This window comes from Microtus oregoni, unplaced genomic scaffold (assembly GCF_018167655.1).
Source record: "Microtus oregoni isolate MIOR12 unplaced genomic scaffold, Mior012 000035F_ref0000213, whole genome shotgun sequence".
Lineage (NCBI taxonomy): Eukaryota > Metazoa > Chordata > Mammalia > Rodentia > Cricetidae > Microtus > Microtus oregoni.
Genome location: NW_024543094.1, coordinates 21,673,299 through 21,686,066, shown reverse-complemented (window position 1 = coordinate 21,686,066; position 12,768 = coordinate 21,673,299). Strand labels below are relative to the sequence as shown.

General features: G+C 45.2%; 1 protein-coding gene across 2 annotated transcripts in view; it reads left to right on the top strand.

Annotated features, from left to right (window-relative positions):
- Nucleotides 1–12,503, top strand: part of Fam171a1 (family with sequence similarity 171 member A1) — a 116,489-nt gene extending 103,986 nt beyond the window's left edge. Inside the window, exons 6-8 of one of the 2 annotated variants that reach the window (XM_041630807.1) lie at nucleotides 5,227–5,343; nucleotides 8,294–8,408; nucleotides 9,586–12,503. In XM_041630807.1, the coding sequence (XP_041486741.1) occupies nucleotides 5,227–5,343; nucleotides 8,294–8,408; nucleotides 9,586–11,275 (1,922 nt within the window). In that variant the 3' untranslated portion in view covers nucleotides 11,276–12,503. The remainder of the gene's footprint in view (nucleotides 1–5,226; nucleotides 5,344–8,293; nucleotides 8,409–9,585) is intronic. The other variant, XM_041630808.1, reaches the window with a different exon arrangement.
- The last annotated feature ends 265 nt before the right edge of the window (nucleotides 12,504–12,768 follow it).

Genomic DNA, 12,768 nt, shown 5'->3' with positions numbered 1-12,768 from the left:
ATCTTACAGATAAGCATGAGGTGTCCTATTTGATCATTACTATATGTAACAATAATTACAGTTAAATGCTGCTACCATGTGAAGAACCCACAGCTCTTCACACACGGTGAACCTTGCCAGCTAAGCACATAACAAAGTCACTTCCAGAAGTTGAAGGCACTCTTTCAACACATCACCCACTCTTGAAAATATTTATTAATCTTTCAATGGTGTGTAGTTTAACTCTTAAAGATAAATCAGACAAAAAAATACCAAACTTGGAATCAGAGTGCCACTGTTTGAAATTGGGTTGACCTCCTGTCCTTACACTGCCTGGACACATTATTCTAGACAACATTTTGCTAAGGGGATGGTAACAGAGTGCTGAACATGACAAATTGGGCATGGCAATAATAAAGGAGCAGAACTTGATAGCAAGCATGGCATATAAGAAAGGCACAGTGGGGCTGGAGAGATGGCTCAGAGGTTAATAGCACTGGCTGCTCTTCCAGAGGTCCTGAGTCAATTCCCAGCAACCACATGGTGGCTCACAACCATCTATAGTGAGATCTGGTGCCCTCTCCTGGCCTGCAGGCACACATGCAGGCAGAACACAGTATACGTAATAAATAAATAAACCTTATTGAAAGAAGAAGAAAGGCACAGTGAGCATGTGGGCAGTAGAAGAGCTATTTATCGTAAGAGCAATCAGTCATCTCCAGAACCCTCAATTCTGTGTTCCTAGGGGCACTGAACTTAGGACTGCCATTGATCATGACCATGACCTCAAGTTGTCAAGGAAAAAAAAAATGTGTCTGAATCAAAATTACATGTACTCTTTGGTATTTGTGCCAAACCTTCTCAGATGTTGGCAGGTACAGAAGAATAGCCTCATGGGAAGGAGACTTAGCTTCCATTCCTATGAACAGCCTACCTTTGCCAGTTTTCTGTATTCATTTTTGCTCAAGATTCCATTAGAAATGGTTCCAATGACTTTAAAGCCATTTGCAAATGGATTAGCTAGAAATTGATTAGCCAGTCTTGCAGCATCTCTTTCCTCAATGCTGACAGAGGGATCACATGACCTTCACACACAAACAGTGCCAACCACATGTTCATGTCAAAGCAGAGGCACATGTCACCTGCCGACTCCTGAGATACCTGCTCAGCAACCAGGTTGATGCAGCTGCACCTGTGTGGCTTCTGCACATTAAGGCCACCCTGCCTGGGGCTGGCAACACACTAGAAAGTGTAGACCCTGCCTATCTGCCACCAACAAGTGACGGCCTTGATCTCTGTGTCTCCCAGCAGTAGTCTCAACTGCCTGCATATGGAGAGGACACAGAAGGAGCAGTTATAAGCCTTAAAGGGAAGCCATGGAAGAGGTTGAGAAGGATCAGGCTAGGGGAAGATAGAAAAGCAGACCAGAAGAAGTGGGCCCAGAGAGGCCAGGCACTGCTGTACACTGGGGGCTGCTCGGTGGTTGGATCCCAAAGGTGAGAATCTTCATCAGGACAGCTCTTTCACAGAAGGTGTTCAGCAGCACCCAGAACCATCTAGAAGGTGGCCTCGCCAAGTGGCAGCTGGATCTTTCTTCCATTCATAAAGTAGGAAAACCTGGCACCTGCCTTGTGCTGTCTGCGCAGTACTGGTGTCCGCATGCGCACACATGGAAGCACCGTTTCGAGCACCTGCTCAAAGCACCCAGCTACCTCAGAACATCACTCGGCACAGGACCCTTCGACGAGCTTTGTCTGCTCTGCCATCGGTTTCACCTGTAAAGAATCCAAGTCTTGTTCCCCAGCTTAGGCACAACGATCATTTCTGTGCACCAGTGTGCAAGTGGGAAACCCTCCTGCTGCTGCCACCCAAGTGGGAAATCCTCATCGTCCTACCGCAGCAGCAGGGTCTCAGTGACAAGAAGCATGTGTTTCCAGCACACAGTTCATTAGTCCTTGTGTTTCCTATAGCCTTCCCTCACACAAAAAACCAAAAACTTGGAAAATGCTCTTGCTAGTAACAGCACAATCAAATCCCACAGCAGCATAACACTTTTGTCGCTGTCTATGTGTGCATTTGATAGAAAGCATGCCCAATTTAATGACTCTTCCCTGGCTGGCTGTGTTCCCTGCCACTTTAGTCACACTCCTGCTAAGATAGCTTTCCTGTCGACCACACCCAGCCTTCCTCAGAAGGTGACAGATGCTATTTTTTGGATTGTGTCTCTAGGTTCCACTCAGTGTGGAGATCCTGCTTTATAGATATTTGAAGGCACATGGCAGAAGACAGAAGACAGAAAACACACAGGTCCGCATTCTCAGAGCTTGTAATCTATTGGAGATCAGACTTAAAACAGCATGCTTACAACATGTGCCTTGGGGAAATTATGATACAGTAAAAGCTTTTCCTAGGAATGAAGAGATGTAGAATATACAGATGTGTGAGTTCTCCTCAAACTCAGATTTGCATCTTTTAGAATAGAGGGAAACTCTATGAGTTAGAACTAAAATAGCAGTCAGTCATGAGGACTAGGGGGGCAGAGACTAAACAGAGGGCACGGGAGCATAATTGGCCTTTGTTTACAGGTTCTCATACCTTCCCATTGTTAATGGTATTTATTTCAAGGTCTGTGCGGGCAAATGCAAAGTTTCTTCCCAGCCTTGGACAACCTGACACCTCCTGTTCATCTTGAACCTGTCTGTTCTTCACTTGGTCCACTGTTTCATGCTTCTGCATGCTGTTCCTTCCGTGGGTGTCGTCTTCTCTCTCCAGGCAACACTATTCTCTTGACGTTCTTCCAGAGTACTTAGTTATATCTTTAGCTGATGGCCTTTCTGTATGCCGCTGGCACTATCACCATCAGGCTGAATCTTCCAAGCTGGAGCAGGGACCAGTGAGCGGGGCAGTAGATATGGGTGTGGGGTGTTGATAATACCTCCAACCACTTGGCTTGCCTCAAGTGTAACTCGGAGGGATTCTTCGAGTCTGTTTCAGTTGATTTTCTTGTATTGTAAAAGGCAACTCAGGCAGAATCGGTGGTTTGTTTATGAATGAAGAGGCTTCAGGGCTCAGCTTCCAGCTCTAGCCTGCTGGATCCCATTTAGTACCCACCCCATTTGAACAGCAATGACTCAAACATCTGATCTGGGGAAAGTGCAAACCAAAGAATGTGCGGCTGCATCCTGGTTCATCCTGAGATGCTGCGTGCCGTGCTGGTGAGGAAGCACTTGCGTGGGAGTCTTGGCAGAAGAAGAGGACGAGGGGTGATGGAAGCAGCTGAAAATTTCCATTTTCTTCTTCTGGGGAAACTTGCTTGCCTAGCAGAGAAACCCTTCTCGTGACTATATTCAGCATCTTCTGTTTCTATTTCCCTAGAAGCCATGCAGGACTTACTGGTTCTCTCTGATGCTAAGTGATCTCTGAGCTGGCCTGATTCATGGTCCAGGCAATGAGTCTAAACTGAGCATCTATGGTCTCACACTAGTTTTAGAATATCAGCTTATATTGTGCTCTAACTTGAACCAGAATCACCTACAGCCATGATTTATCCGGTTGCATTTGAAGGTCGCAAATGCAGAACTCTTCCTATGCCTGGCTCACCCTGCCTTCCTGCCTTGTGTTGCTGCTGGTTCGAAGAGCGGGGGTATGAGGTGGGAAGCATCACCAGGCACCTTTCCACCCTCTCCATTTGCTTGTTGCCATAGCAACTAATAGTGCCTAGAAGCAGCCCAAGTATTGCTTTGTTTTGTTTTGTTTCTTCCTTTAGCATGGAAAATCTACTTTTGCCTTAGTAATATGTGAACCTGGAATTGGAGGGCATAGGGTAAAATATTTGGCACACTTGATTCAATAAGGCCTATAGTACTCTGGGATTGAACGTGTGGTGGTTTCGGGTGGTCCATGATTGTAGGAGTGAGGAGGGCTCAGAAGGATCCCTGTGTGTACAGCCCATGGCACCATGTTGGTTCAGGAGAGGTGTGCAAGCCTTGGGAGGACTGAGATGGCAGCTGCTTTACTCTTACCTTCTGCCTACAGTGGCCATCAAAGGCCTCAATCTAAGGTTCCTGCAGCTGGTGAGCACTGTTGCCATTTGGGCTAGGAAACAGCCCAGAGGCCTAGAAGGAGTTTATCGCTATCAGTAGCCTTCGCCTGCCTTCAAGCTTTCGGGAGGAGCAATGTCATCATTCTCTAGGAAGGCCTATGGGAATGTTGCAGGATACAGCAGAAGAAACAGCCCCAGCCTTGGAGTCAGCCAGACCCAGATCCCTTCAGGCTATGCTCCCAGCACCCAGGCCTTGTGAAATTCACCAGTCCTCAATCTCTGCATCTCCATAAAAGGAAATGAAATCATATGGTATGGAGTTGTTGTGAGAATTACAGACAATGAATGGACGCTATATACTGTAGGAAGCTAGTACATAGCTGATTTTCCTTTTAAAGTGTTGCCTGTACCAGACTTACTCAGAGTATGCAAAGGTGGCATTGATGAATCGATGTTTTTAAATTTAGGGCTGGGGTTGTGATTCAGTGGTGGAGTTATTACCTAGCATCCCTACTCCCGGCATAGATAAGAGAGAAAATAAATCTTTGCTAAATAATTGAAACATAGCCTTAACTGGGGATAAGAACTGGGTTTATTTGCTTGAATGTAAATACGATGAACAGCTCTGGGTCCTCCTTTCCCACCTCTACCAGCCCCTAGCACACGGTGTCATTGCTCTGTGATATTTCTGAACTGCAGAGGCTTCTGCCCAGATTTTCTGTGTTTGGAAAGAGTAAGGGCTGATAAAGCGGCTGAAACTCATTTAGTTGATAAGACAAAGAAAACCCAAAACTGTTCACCTTTCTCTGAAGGAGAGTTGCAAAGACTTTCTACAGAGACTTGTGTACGATCTTCAGATGACAATGTGACTTTCTAGGCCAGTCATCCTCAACCTTCCTAATGCTGTGACCCTTTTATACAGTTCCTCGTGTTGCTGTGACCCCCCCCAACCATAAAATTATTTTGTTCCTACTTCATAATTATATTTTTCTACTGTTATGAATTGTACTGTCAATATCTGATATGCAGGATAGCTGATATGCAACTCCTGTGGGCATCATGACCTACAGGTTTGAGAACCACTGATCTTGGCTATCCAGTGAGTTAGTTGTTAATGTGGCATTTCAAGTGACTTTTATAAACATTTATGCCTGCAATAGGAGTTTCCCAAGTGCCCTGCTGAATTTCTTTTCTAAATCCCACAGGAACGTGGCTAAAGAGTGGTCTTGGCCTTGTGCACCAGGAAGGCAGCCAACTTACGTGGACATACATTGCTCCCCAGTTGGGGTACTGGGTGGCAGCCATGTCTCCTCCTATCCCAGGTAATACAAAGTCAACAGTGGCAGTGATCAGTGGGTTTCTTTGGGGGTCCAGGATCAGTATTCATTTAAAAATAACTTCAACGGGCAGTTTATATCATATTTTAAAACATCAAATGATAGAGAAAGGCTATTCTGTGGGGGTGGGAGTAGTGTATGGAACTTCCCATGGAGGTCAGGCACAATGCGTGGAAATGGTCCCATCTCCAGTCCCGTTTGGCTGGAACAGCTGCCATAGGGGATTCTTAAATGCAAATGTACAGGGTGTGACCTCCTAATGCCTGAAACAGCTGTAGCCTGGTGTGTGTGTAGCTAGAGGCCAAGCACTCAGCAAGAAGCCGTTCCTGGGGACTTCTTGAGGCAAATGCTTGGGTTAGCATTTCTGAACACCTTAAATACAAGCCATCTGCCCAGTGTTCAAAAGAATGATCTCCTCAGGATATGCAGATTGATTCCTATTTAGGACATGACATATACATGTGCGTATGTATATGTAGACATATATGTATATATACTTAGCATAATCCCAGTGGTCTTTCAGAATAACGTGCTTCTCGTAAGAATTCTTTCTAGGGATAGCTCCCATAGCTGCCTTTAAAAGCCATACCACCTGGGTTGAAACTCCACGTTCCTCAGCAATGTTTACGCTCAGAGTACACCTTGGTTCTTGTTTTGTGTTGTTTCTAACACATGTTAAAACACATGCAGTTCTAGACAGGATTGAGGTAGGTTAAAGACAAGCTATGATTAAACGGTGCCTCTTACAAAATCACCTTCAATGCATTCCCAAATGAAAACTCAAAACATGTTAGCAATGGACTAATATTGAACCAAGAAAATAAGAGTGTAGAGGCAGGTGTTGGAAAACCTTTCACACAGACACCATGTTCCCATCGGAAAAAATATACACTCTTGAGAGCTTTCCTCAGAGGTAACTGTTCTCACAGCATAGCCAGCAGGAGCCTGGCACAGAAACACCCGGTTTCCCTAATGTGAAGACTCAAAAAGTAAACTAAGGAAAAGAAATGCGTTGGGTACCAGAGTAACAGCCACAAAGTCCAGGTATTAAAGGGAACCTTTTTTAAAAGATAGATTTCAAACAACCATGGCTGTCAATTTTCCCACCATGCAGCAGATTAATATTAATATATGCTGTTATAAAGAGGAAAGCAAGGGCTGCTCAACACAGATCTCCAGGCATTTCTATGCAGTGAAAGCAGCAGCTCGGACTGTGAAAAGCAACCCCAACCCAGCCTCTGGTGTGAGCATGGGGATGCACACGTGGGTAACCTCACTGCCATCGCTTTTATTAAAACACATTGCAGTGATGCTGTGCCTCCCGGAGCCCCAAGAAAGAAAACAACAACTAGGGTTTCCTTCTTTAATTCTCTGCTTAAATGGGAACTGAAGTCTAGCTGTGAGTTTTATGAAAATTTCTTTTGGCAAAGGCTAAAATTCTGAGTACTTAACAAACCAAAGTTTAGTTCCTTGAGAATGGTTTTATATGCCCAAAGTTGCCCCCCACCACACACACCCTTCTTTTCTCTTTTTTTCTATATGAAGGATCAAATCCGATGTCTTTGAATATTGCCTTTCTATTAAAATGCCCTGTGAACAGTCAAGGTAGTGTGGCGTCATTAAGGTCACTTTCCCACCCCACTAGGTGTGCATATTTGAGGGAGGATTTCATTTTCTGGACTCAGGAAATATCACTGATTCCAAAACCTGCTTAACTTCCTTGGATTCATTTGTCTCTGGGAAGATTTGAGCAAGGAGTTCAGACATAAGCTCCTGTTATTCACGCACAAGTAGGGCAGAGGCAGAAGAAGCGCTTAAAGTTCAAGGCCAGCCAGGCCAGGCAGGGCTTATAGTGAAACCCTGGGAAAGGAGACAGAGGGAAAACAGGGGAGAAAGGGAGGAAATGAGAATTTGTCTCCTTAAAAATATTTCTGAAAAATCTGTCCATTGAATGTCAAAAAGAAATTTTTAATAAAGCAAATGGGTGCTTAATGATAAATAATATGAAGCCACTGCATCCCTTCTTCTGTGCACTGCTGAACACAGGACAAGAATAAGTGCCTAAGTATTGTCATTCAGAGGTTTTGTTACCAGTCCATTGTGACTTAACATGTAAGCCAGCTTTATATTACTCTTAACATTATGAGACAGATTTAGATCACCCTTAAACATCAAGAACATAACTTACATATGCCTCTTGGGGTTCTTTACAATGTAAATTAAAATTTGTTTTGTATGTCTCTTGGAATCTTATCTTTAAGTGCTAGAGAGGACTATGGACATGAAAGCTTAGCCTTGTTAAAATAAATAAAAAAGATGATGTGGATGACTGTTTTAAATAGGAACGAATCTTGGTCACACATGACTTTTTAATGTCACTGTAAATTTATATTATATATTTAAAGTGATTTATCCAGGCAAAGAGTGTTCTGTATTTATAATTACCCAGGAAAAGTGAGAATGAAATCATTGCCATTTTCTCTTACCTTGTAAAATCCCCAGATACTTGGTTCATTTCTTAAATGAGAATCTACTCCATGGTTTATCCTATATTCATTTTCCTTTATTAAAAGATCATGTATTTAGAATGCTGAGCATGCTGCTGAGAGAGGCTCGCTTCTCCACTAAGTGGGAAATAAGAGCATCAGGGGCTGCAGGCCATTGGAGTGCTGATGGTCATCACGGACAGGAGGGGCCGTGCCTCAAGTGCATAGTCCAAGGGGTGCCTCTGCCTGGTCACTGCTCTGACCCTCAGGCAGACAGGAGGGGCCGTGCCTCAAGTGCATAGTCCAAGGGGTGCCTCTGCCTGGTCACTGCTCTGACCCTCAGGCAGGAGGCATTAATAAAAGTTATTAAAAAATAAGCCTCAACTTATTATCCCTATTCTTATTTGAAGGAATTCAAAGTTCTAAAATGAGATTTTCTGACCTTCTAGGTCCCGTTGTGACACAGGACATTACCACGTATCACACGGTGTTTCTTTTGGCCATTTTAGGAGGAATGGCTTTCATTCTTTTGGTTTTGCTGTGTCTCCTTTTATATTATTGCAGGTAAAGTGTTACCATTTTGACAATATATTTGTTTAATGCAGAATTTCTTGTGCAATTGGTATTTGGAAGTCTTTCTTCCCCTTCCTCCTTCTCTTTCCTCATCTCCCCCCTCCCCCAACCGTGCTAGGTTTTCTCGTGAAAGATCACTTAGAACTCAAACATGTAATCTAATTTGCAAAGAGCCCATAGGTTATGTAATAATGTAAACATTTAGGGTATGTTTAGACAATGCTAAGAGAGTTATAAGATCTTAGGGGTTGAGAGATGCCTCGGTGAGTAAGGCTCTCTCTGTGCAAGCATGGGGGCCTGAGTTCAGATCCCTAGCACCCATGTAGAAAGATGAATGTAACCACACTCTCACCAGTCTGTATTCCTAGTACCATAGGGGACTAAGACAGGAAGGCTTGTTGGCTGCCAGCCTCACTCCGGATTCTTTGAGAGATCCTAGAATAAGGTGGAGAGTGACAGAGAACACTCAACATCTTTCTCCATCCTACACGTATGCAACACACACACACACACACACACACACACACACGATGTTTAACAAGGGCTTGGGAAATAGCTCAGTAAAGTATCTGCTGTAAGCAGGAGAACATAAATTGGAGTTTCAGAAGCCACATACAAAAGCCGGGTGTGGTGGCCCATGGCATAAGCCCAGCACTGGGGAGACAGAAACAATGTGTGTCCCTGAGGCTCACCGACTAGCCAAACTAGCCTACTTGATGAGATCCAGGTTAAATGAGAGAGCCTGTCTGAAATATAAGGTAGATAGTGCTTGAGGAACAATACTCAAAGTTGATCTCGGCCTCTGTACACACACACACACACACACACACACGCAACCCTACACAAACACACACCAAAAAAGAAAAGAGCTTGGCAGCTATTACATGATTCATTCATAATATTCCTCAAAGCTCACTAAGAGTTGAAACTTGCAAGGTCAAAGCAAAATAATTCTTATTTTGTTGCCTTTTCTGTTACCCTAGGGAGAATGTGTATTGCTGACTCCTAGGTGTTCCCCAGTGAATAGATAACTTGTGGGTGTGGACTCAGGGGGTTTCAGGTGCCTAGAAATTGTTGCTTTTCCTTGTGGAGATTGACTTAGGATCTTCCCCGAAACTTTGCCATCACGAGTCTCTCATTTTTGCTCGTGTCGCCTGTTTGGTTGCAGGAGGAAGTGCTTGAAACCCCGACAGCACCACAGAAAACTGCAGCTTCCCCCCGCCATAGAGAGCTCCAAGAGGGATCAGTCCACATCCATGTCTCACATCAACTTGCTCTTCTCTCACCGAGCATCAGACTATCCTGGGCCTCTCTCTGTCTCCAGCCATAGCCGCCCAGAGGCCCCAGGGACAAAGGAACTGATGGGCGGGGTGCACTTAGAAATGATGTCCCCCAATGGCGAGGGGGACCTGCACACACCCATGCTGAAGCTCTCCTATAGTACCTCACAGGAATTTAGCTCCCGGGAGGAGCTTCTGTCCCACAAAGAAGAGGATAAAAGCCAAGCATCCTTTGATAATCTGACACCAAGTGGGACACTGGGGAAAGACTACCATAAATCGGTGGAGATTTTCCCCTTAAAGGCAAGAAAATCTATGGAAGGAGAAGGCTACGAGCCCCCTGGCAACAGTGACTACAGGGGTAGTTATAATGCTATGCTTTCCCAGACTTTATTTGAAAAGCAAGATCAAGAAGGCCTGGCATCGGCAGGAAGCAAACTCACCATTCAGGAACACATGTACCCCGCACCTTCTTCCCCTGAAAAAGAGCAACTGCTGGACCGCAGACCTACTGAATGTATGATGTCTCGATCTGTCGATCACCTGGAGAGACCGACTTCTTTCCCGAGGCCAGGCCAGTTGATCTGCTGTAGTTCCGTGGACCAGGTAAATGACAGCATTTACAGGAAAGTGTTGCCTGCCTTGGTCATCCCAGCTCACTATATGAAACTTCCAGGGGACCATTCCTATGTGAGCCAGCCTCTGGTGGTCCCTACTGACCAGCAGCTGGAAATAGGAAGGCTGCAGGCTGAGCTGTCCAATCCCCATGCGGGGATCTTCCCACACCCCTCCTCTCAGATGCAGGGCCAACCCTTGTCTTCCCAGGCCATCTCGCAGCAGCACCTACAGGATGCTGGTACACGGGAATGGGGCTCTCAGAATGCATCGATGTCAGAGTCCCTATCCATCCCAGCATCCCTGAACGATGCAGCTTTGGCTCAAATGAACAGTGAGGTGCAGCTCCTGACTGAAAAGGCGCTGATGGAACTCGGAGGTGGGAAGCCACTTCCACACCCTCGGGCGTGGTTTGTCTCCCTAGATGGACGGTCCAATGCCCATGTTAGACATTCGTACATTGATCTCCAAAGAGCTGGAAGGAATGGAAGTAACGATGCCAGTTTGGACTCTGGCGTGGATATGAATGAACCAAAATCTGCCCGGAAGGGAAGGGGAGAGCCTTTGTCTCTCCAGCAGAGCCACCCACCCGTACAGGAGCACCAGCAGAAAGAACCCAGAGCGCACGACAGCACTGCCTACACGCAGCTCGTGTATCTGGACGACATGGACCAGAGCAGCAGCGAGTGTGGGACCACAGTCTGCACCCCTGAGGACACTGCTCTCCGATGCTTGTTGGAAGGGTCGGGTCGGAGGAGTGGGGGACAGCTGCCCAGCCTGCAGGAGGAGACGACCAAACGAACTTCCGACGTTCCCCTGGAGTCGTTAGCCAGTCCCAACCAGAGCAGATCCGCCAATGATGAAGATGAAGATGATGATGATGACGATGACCAAGGAGAAGATAAGAAAAGCCCCTGGCAAAAACGAGAGGAGAGACCCCTGATGGCGTTTAACATCAAATGAGCCTTCAACGAGTCCCTAAATGTGGAATATAAAATTGCCAAATATCCGTTCTTATGGAAGTGCATACCTGTGTGTGGAGAAGCTGAGGAATGAAGTCCGTGGAAGGAGATGCATTGGCATGACTGTGCCGGTGGGGAAAGAGAGTAAGGTTATGACTCAGAATCAAGGATGACTGGCATTCCGCCCCTCCAGGGAGGTGGCTGGGAAACCCGTATGTCATTCCGTGGACCTGACTTGTCCCAGTAGGGATGCTGACAAACCACACGTGGTTGCCATGCTCCAAGGATCACCTCAGTTCTCCCTCCAATTCTGGAAACAGAGGAAACTCTTTTTGCGTTCTTTGACCCCTCCATTCTACCGCGATAATGCCACTGTGAAGCCCTTCCTGGGAAGCGGGGTAGTTTCCCGAGGTCGGCATTATCGCTAAGGAAAGCTATGCATTGCTGCTCCATTGTTGTTCCTTTGCTTACACTTCACTTTATTTAGGCTTCTCTCTCTTTTTTTCGTGGGAGGAGGGGTGCTTTTTTTTCCTTTAAAATACAATTCAATTCAGTTGTAAAGTTTTTATTTCCTTGTTTTGATCTGTTCTGCTTCTCTGTGGTTGATTTTCAGTGTCTCTCTTCAGGAACTCCTGTGTGTCGTCTCTTATCATCTAAGCCTTTTGATGAAATTGTACTGAAATTTTTATCGGCTAAGAGTCCTTCAATTCTGGTCCCATTAACTCCAAGTGCCTTTTTTACAGTGACAACAGACAGTCCCTCAGTTTTATGTTTTTTCTTAACCCTTTTAATTGAACTGCCTGGGTTTTATATAAGGTTACTAAATGATACCCCTTTCTTTGAACTGCATGCTGCCAAGTGCCATTCGTGCTCAGCATCGTCATTCAACACAGTATACTCTCTAGTTATCACGTGTAATGTGGGTTCTGTTAGCTAAGGTAGACTAGAGGACACTGTAGAGATGCCCTTTCCTAGTCCATCCCTTTGGCCGCTAGCCACCATTTTGGTTCCACTGGCTGTTTGTATATAGGGTTATGTATTAACTCTGGAATCCTGTGTGCCCATCTTGCTCACCAAAGATGAGAGTATGGGCTGAGCAAGGGGATTGAATGTGACTGTTCAAGAACACTCTTATGTACTATCCAAAAGTGCCAGAATGACTCTTCTGTGCGTTCTCCTTCAAGAGCTGCTTGGTTGTTCCAAAATAAAAATTCAAAATAAACTTGGAAGACAGAAAAAAAAAAGCCTGTGTTCATTCTGATTCATTCTGGGCCATTGTCTGTTGGGAAATTATCAATAGCACTTTGTTATTCGTTCCTTGAAAGACTTCGATTTGGGAGGGTTGAGTACATAAACACCGAGGAATTAGTGCTAGGTTGTTTTTTTTTTTTTAAGCTACTTTTGCCACTCAAGAACACATGATAATATCCCGCTAATGTTTCAGTTAATGAACGAGATCTGCATTCTGTGAGGAACCCCCTTTCTTTTGTTGAA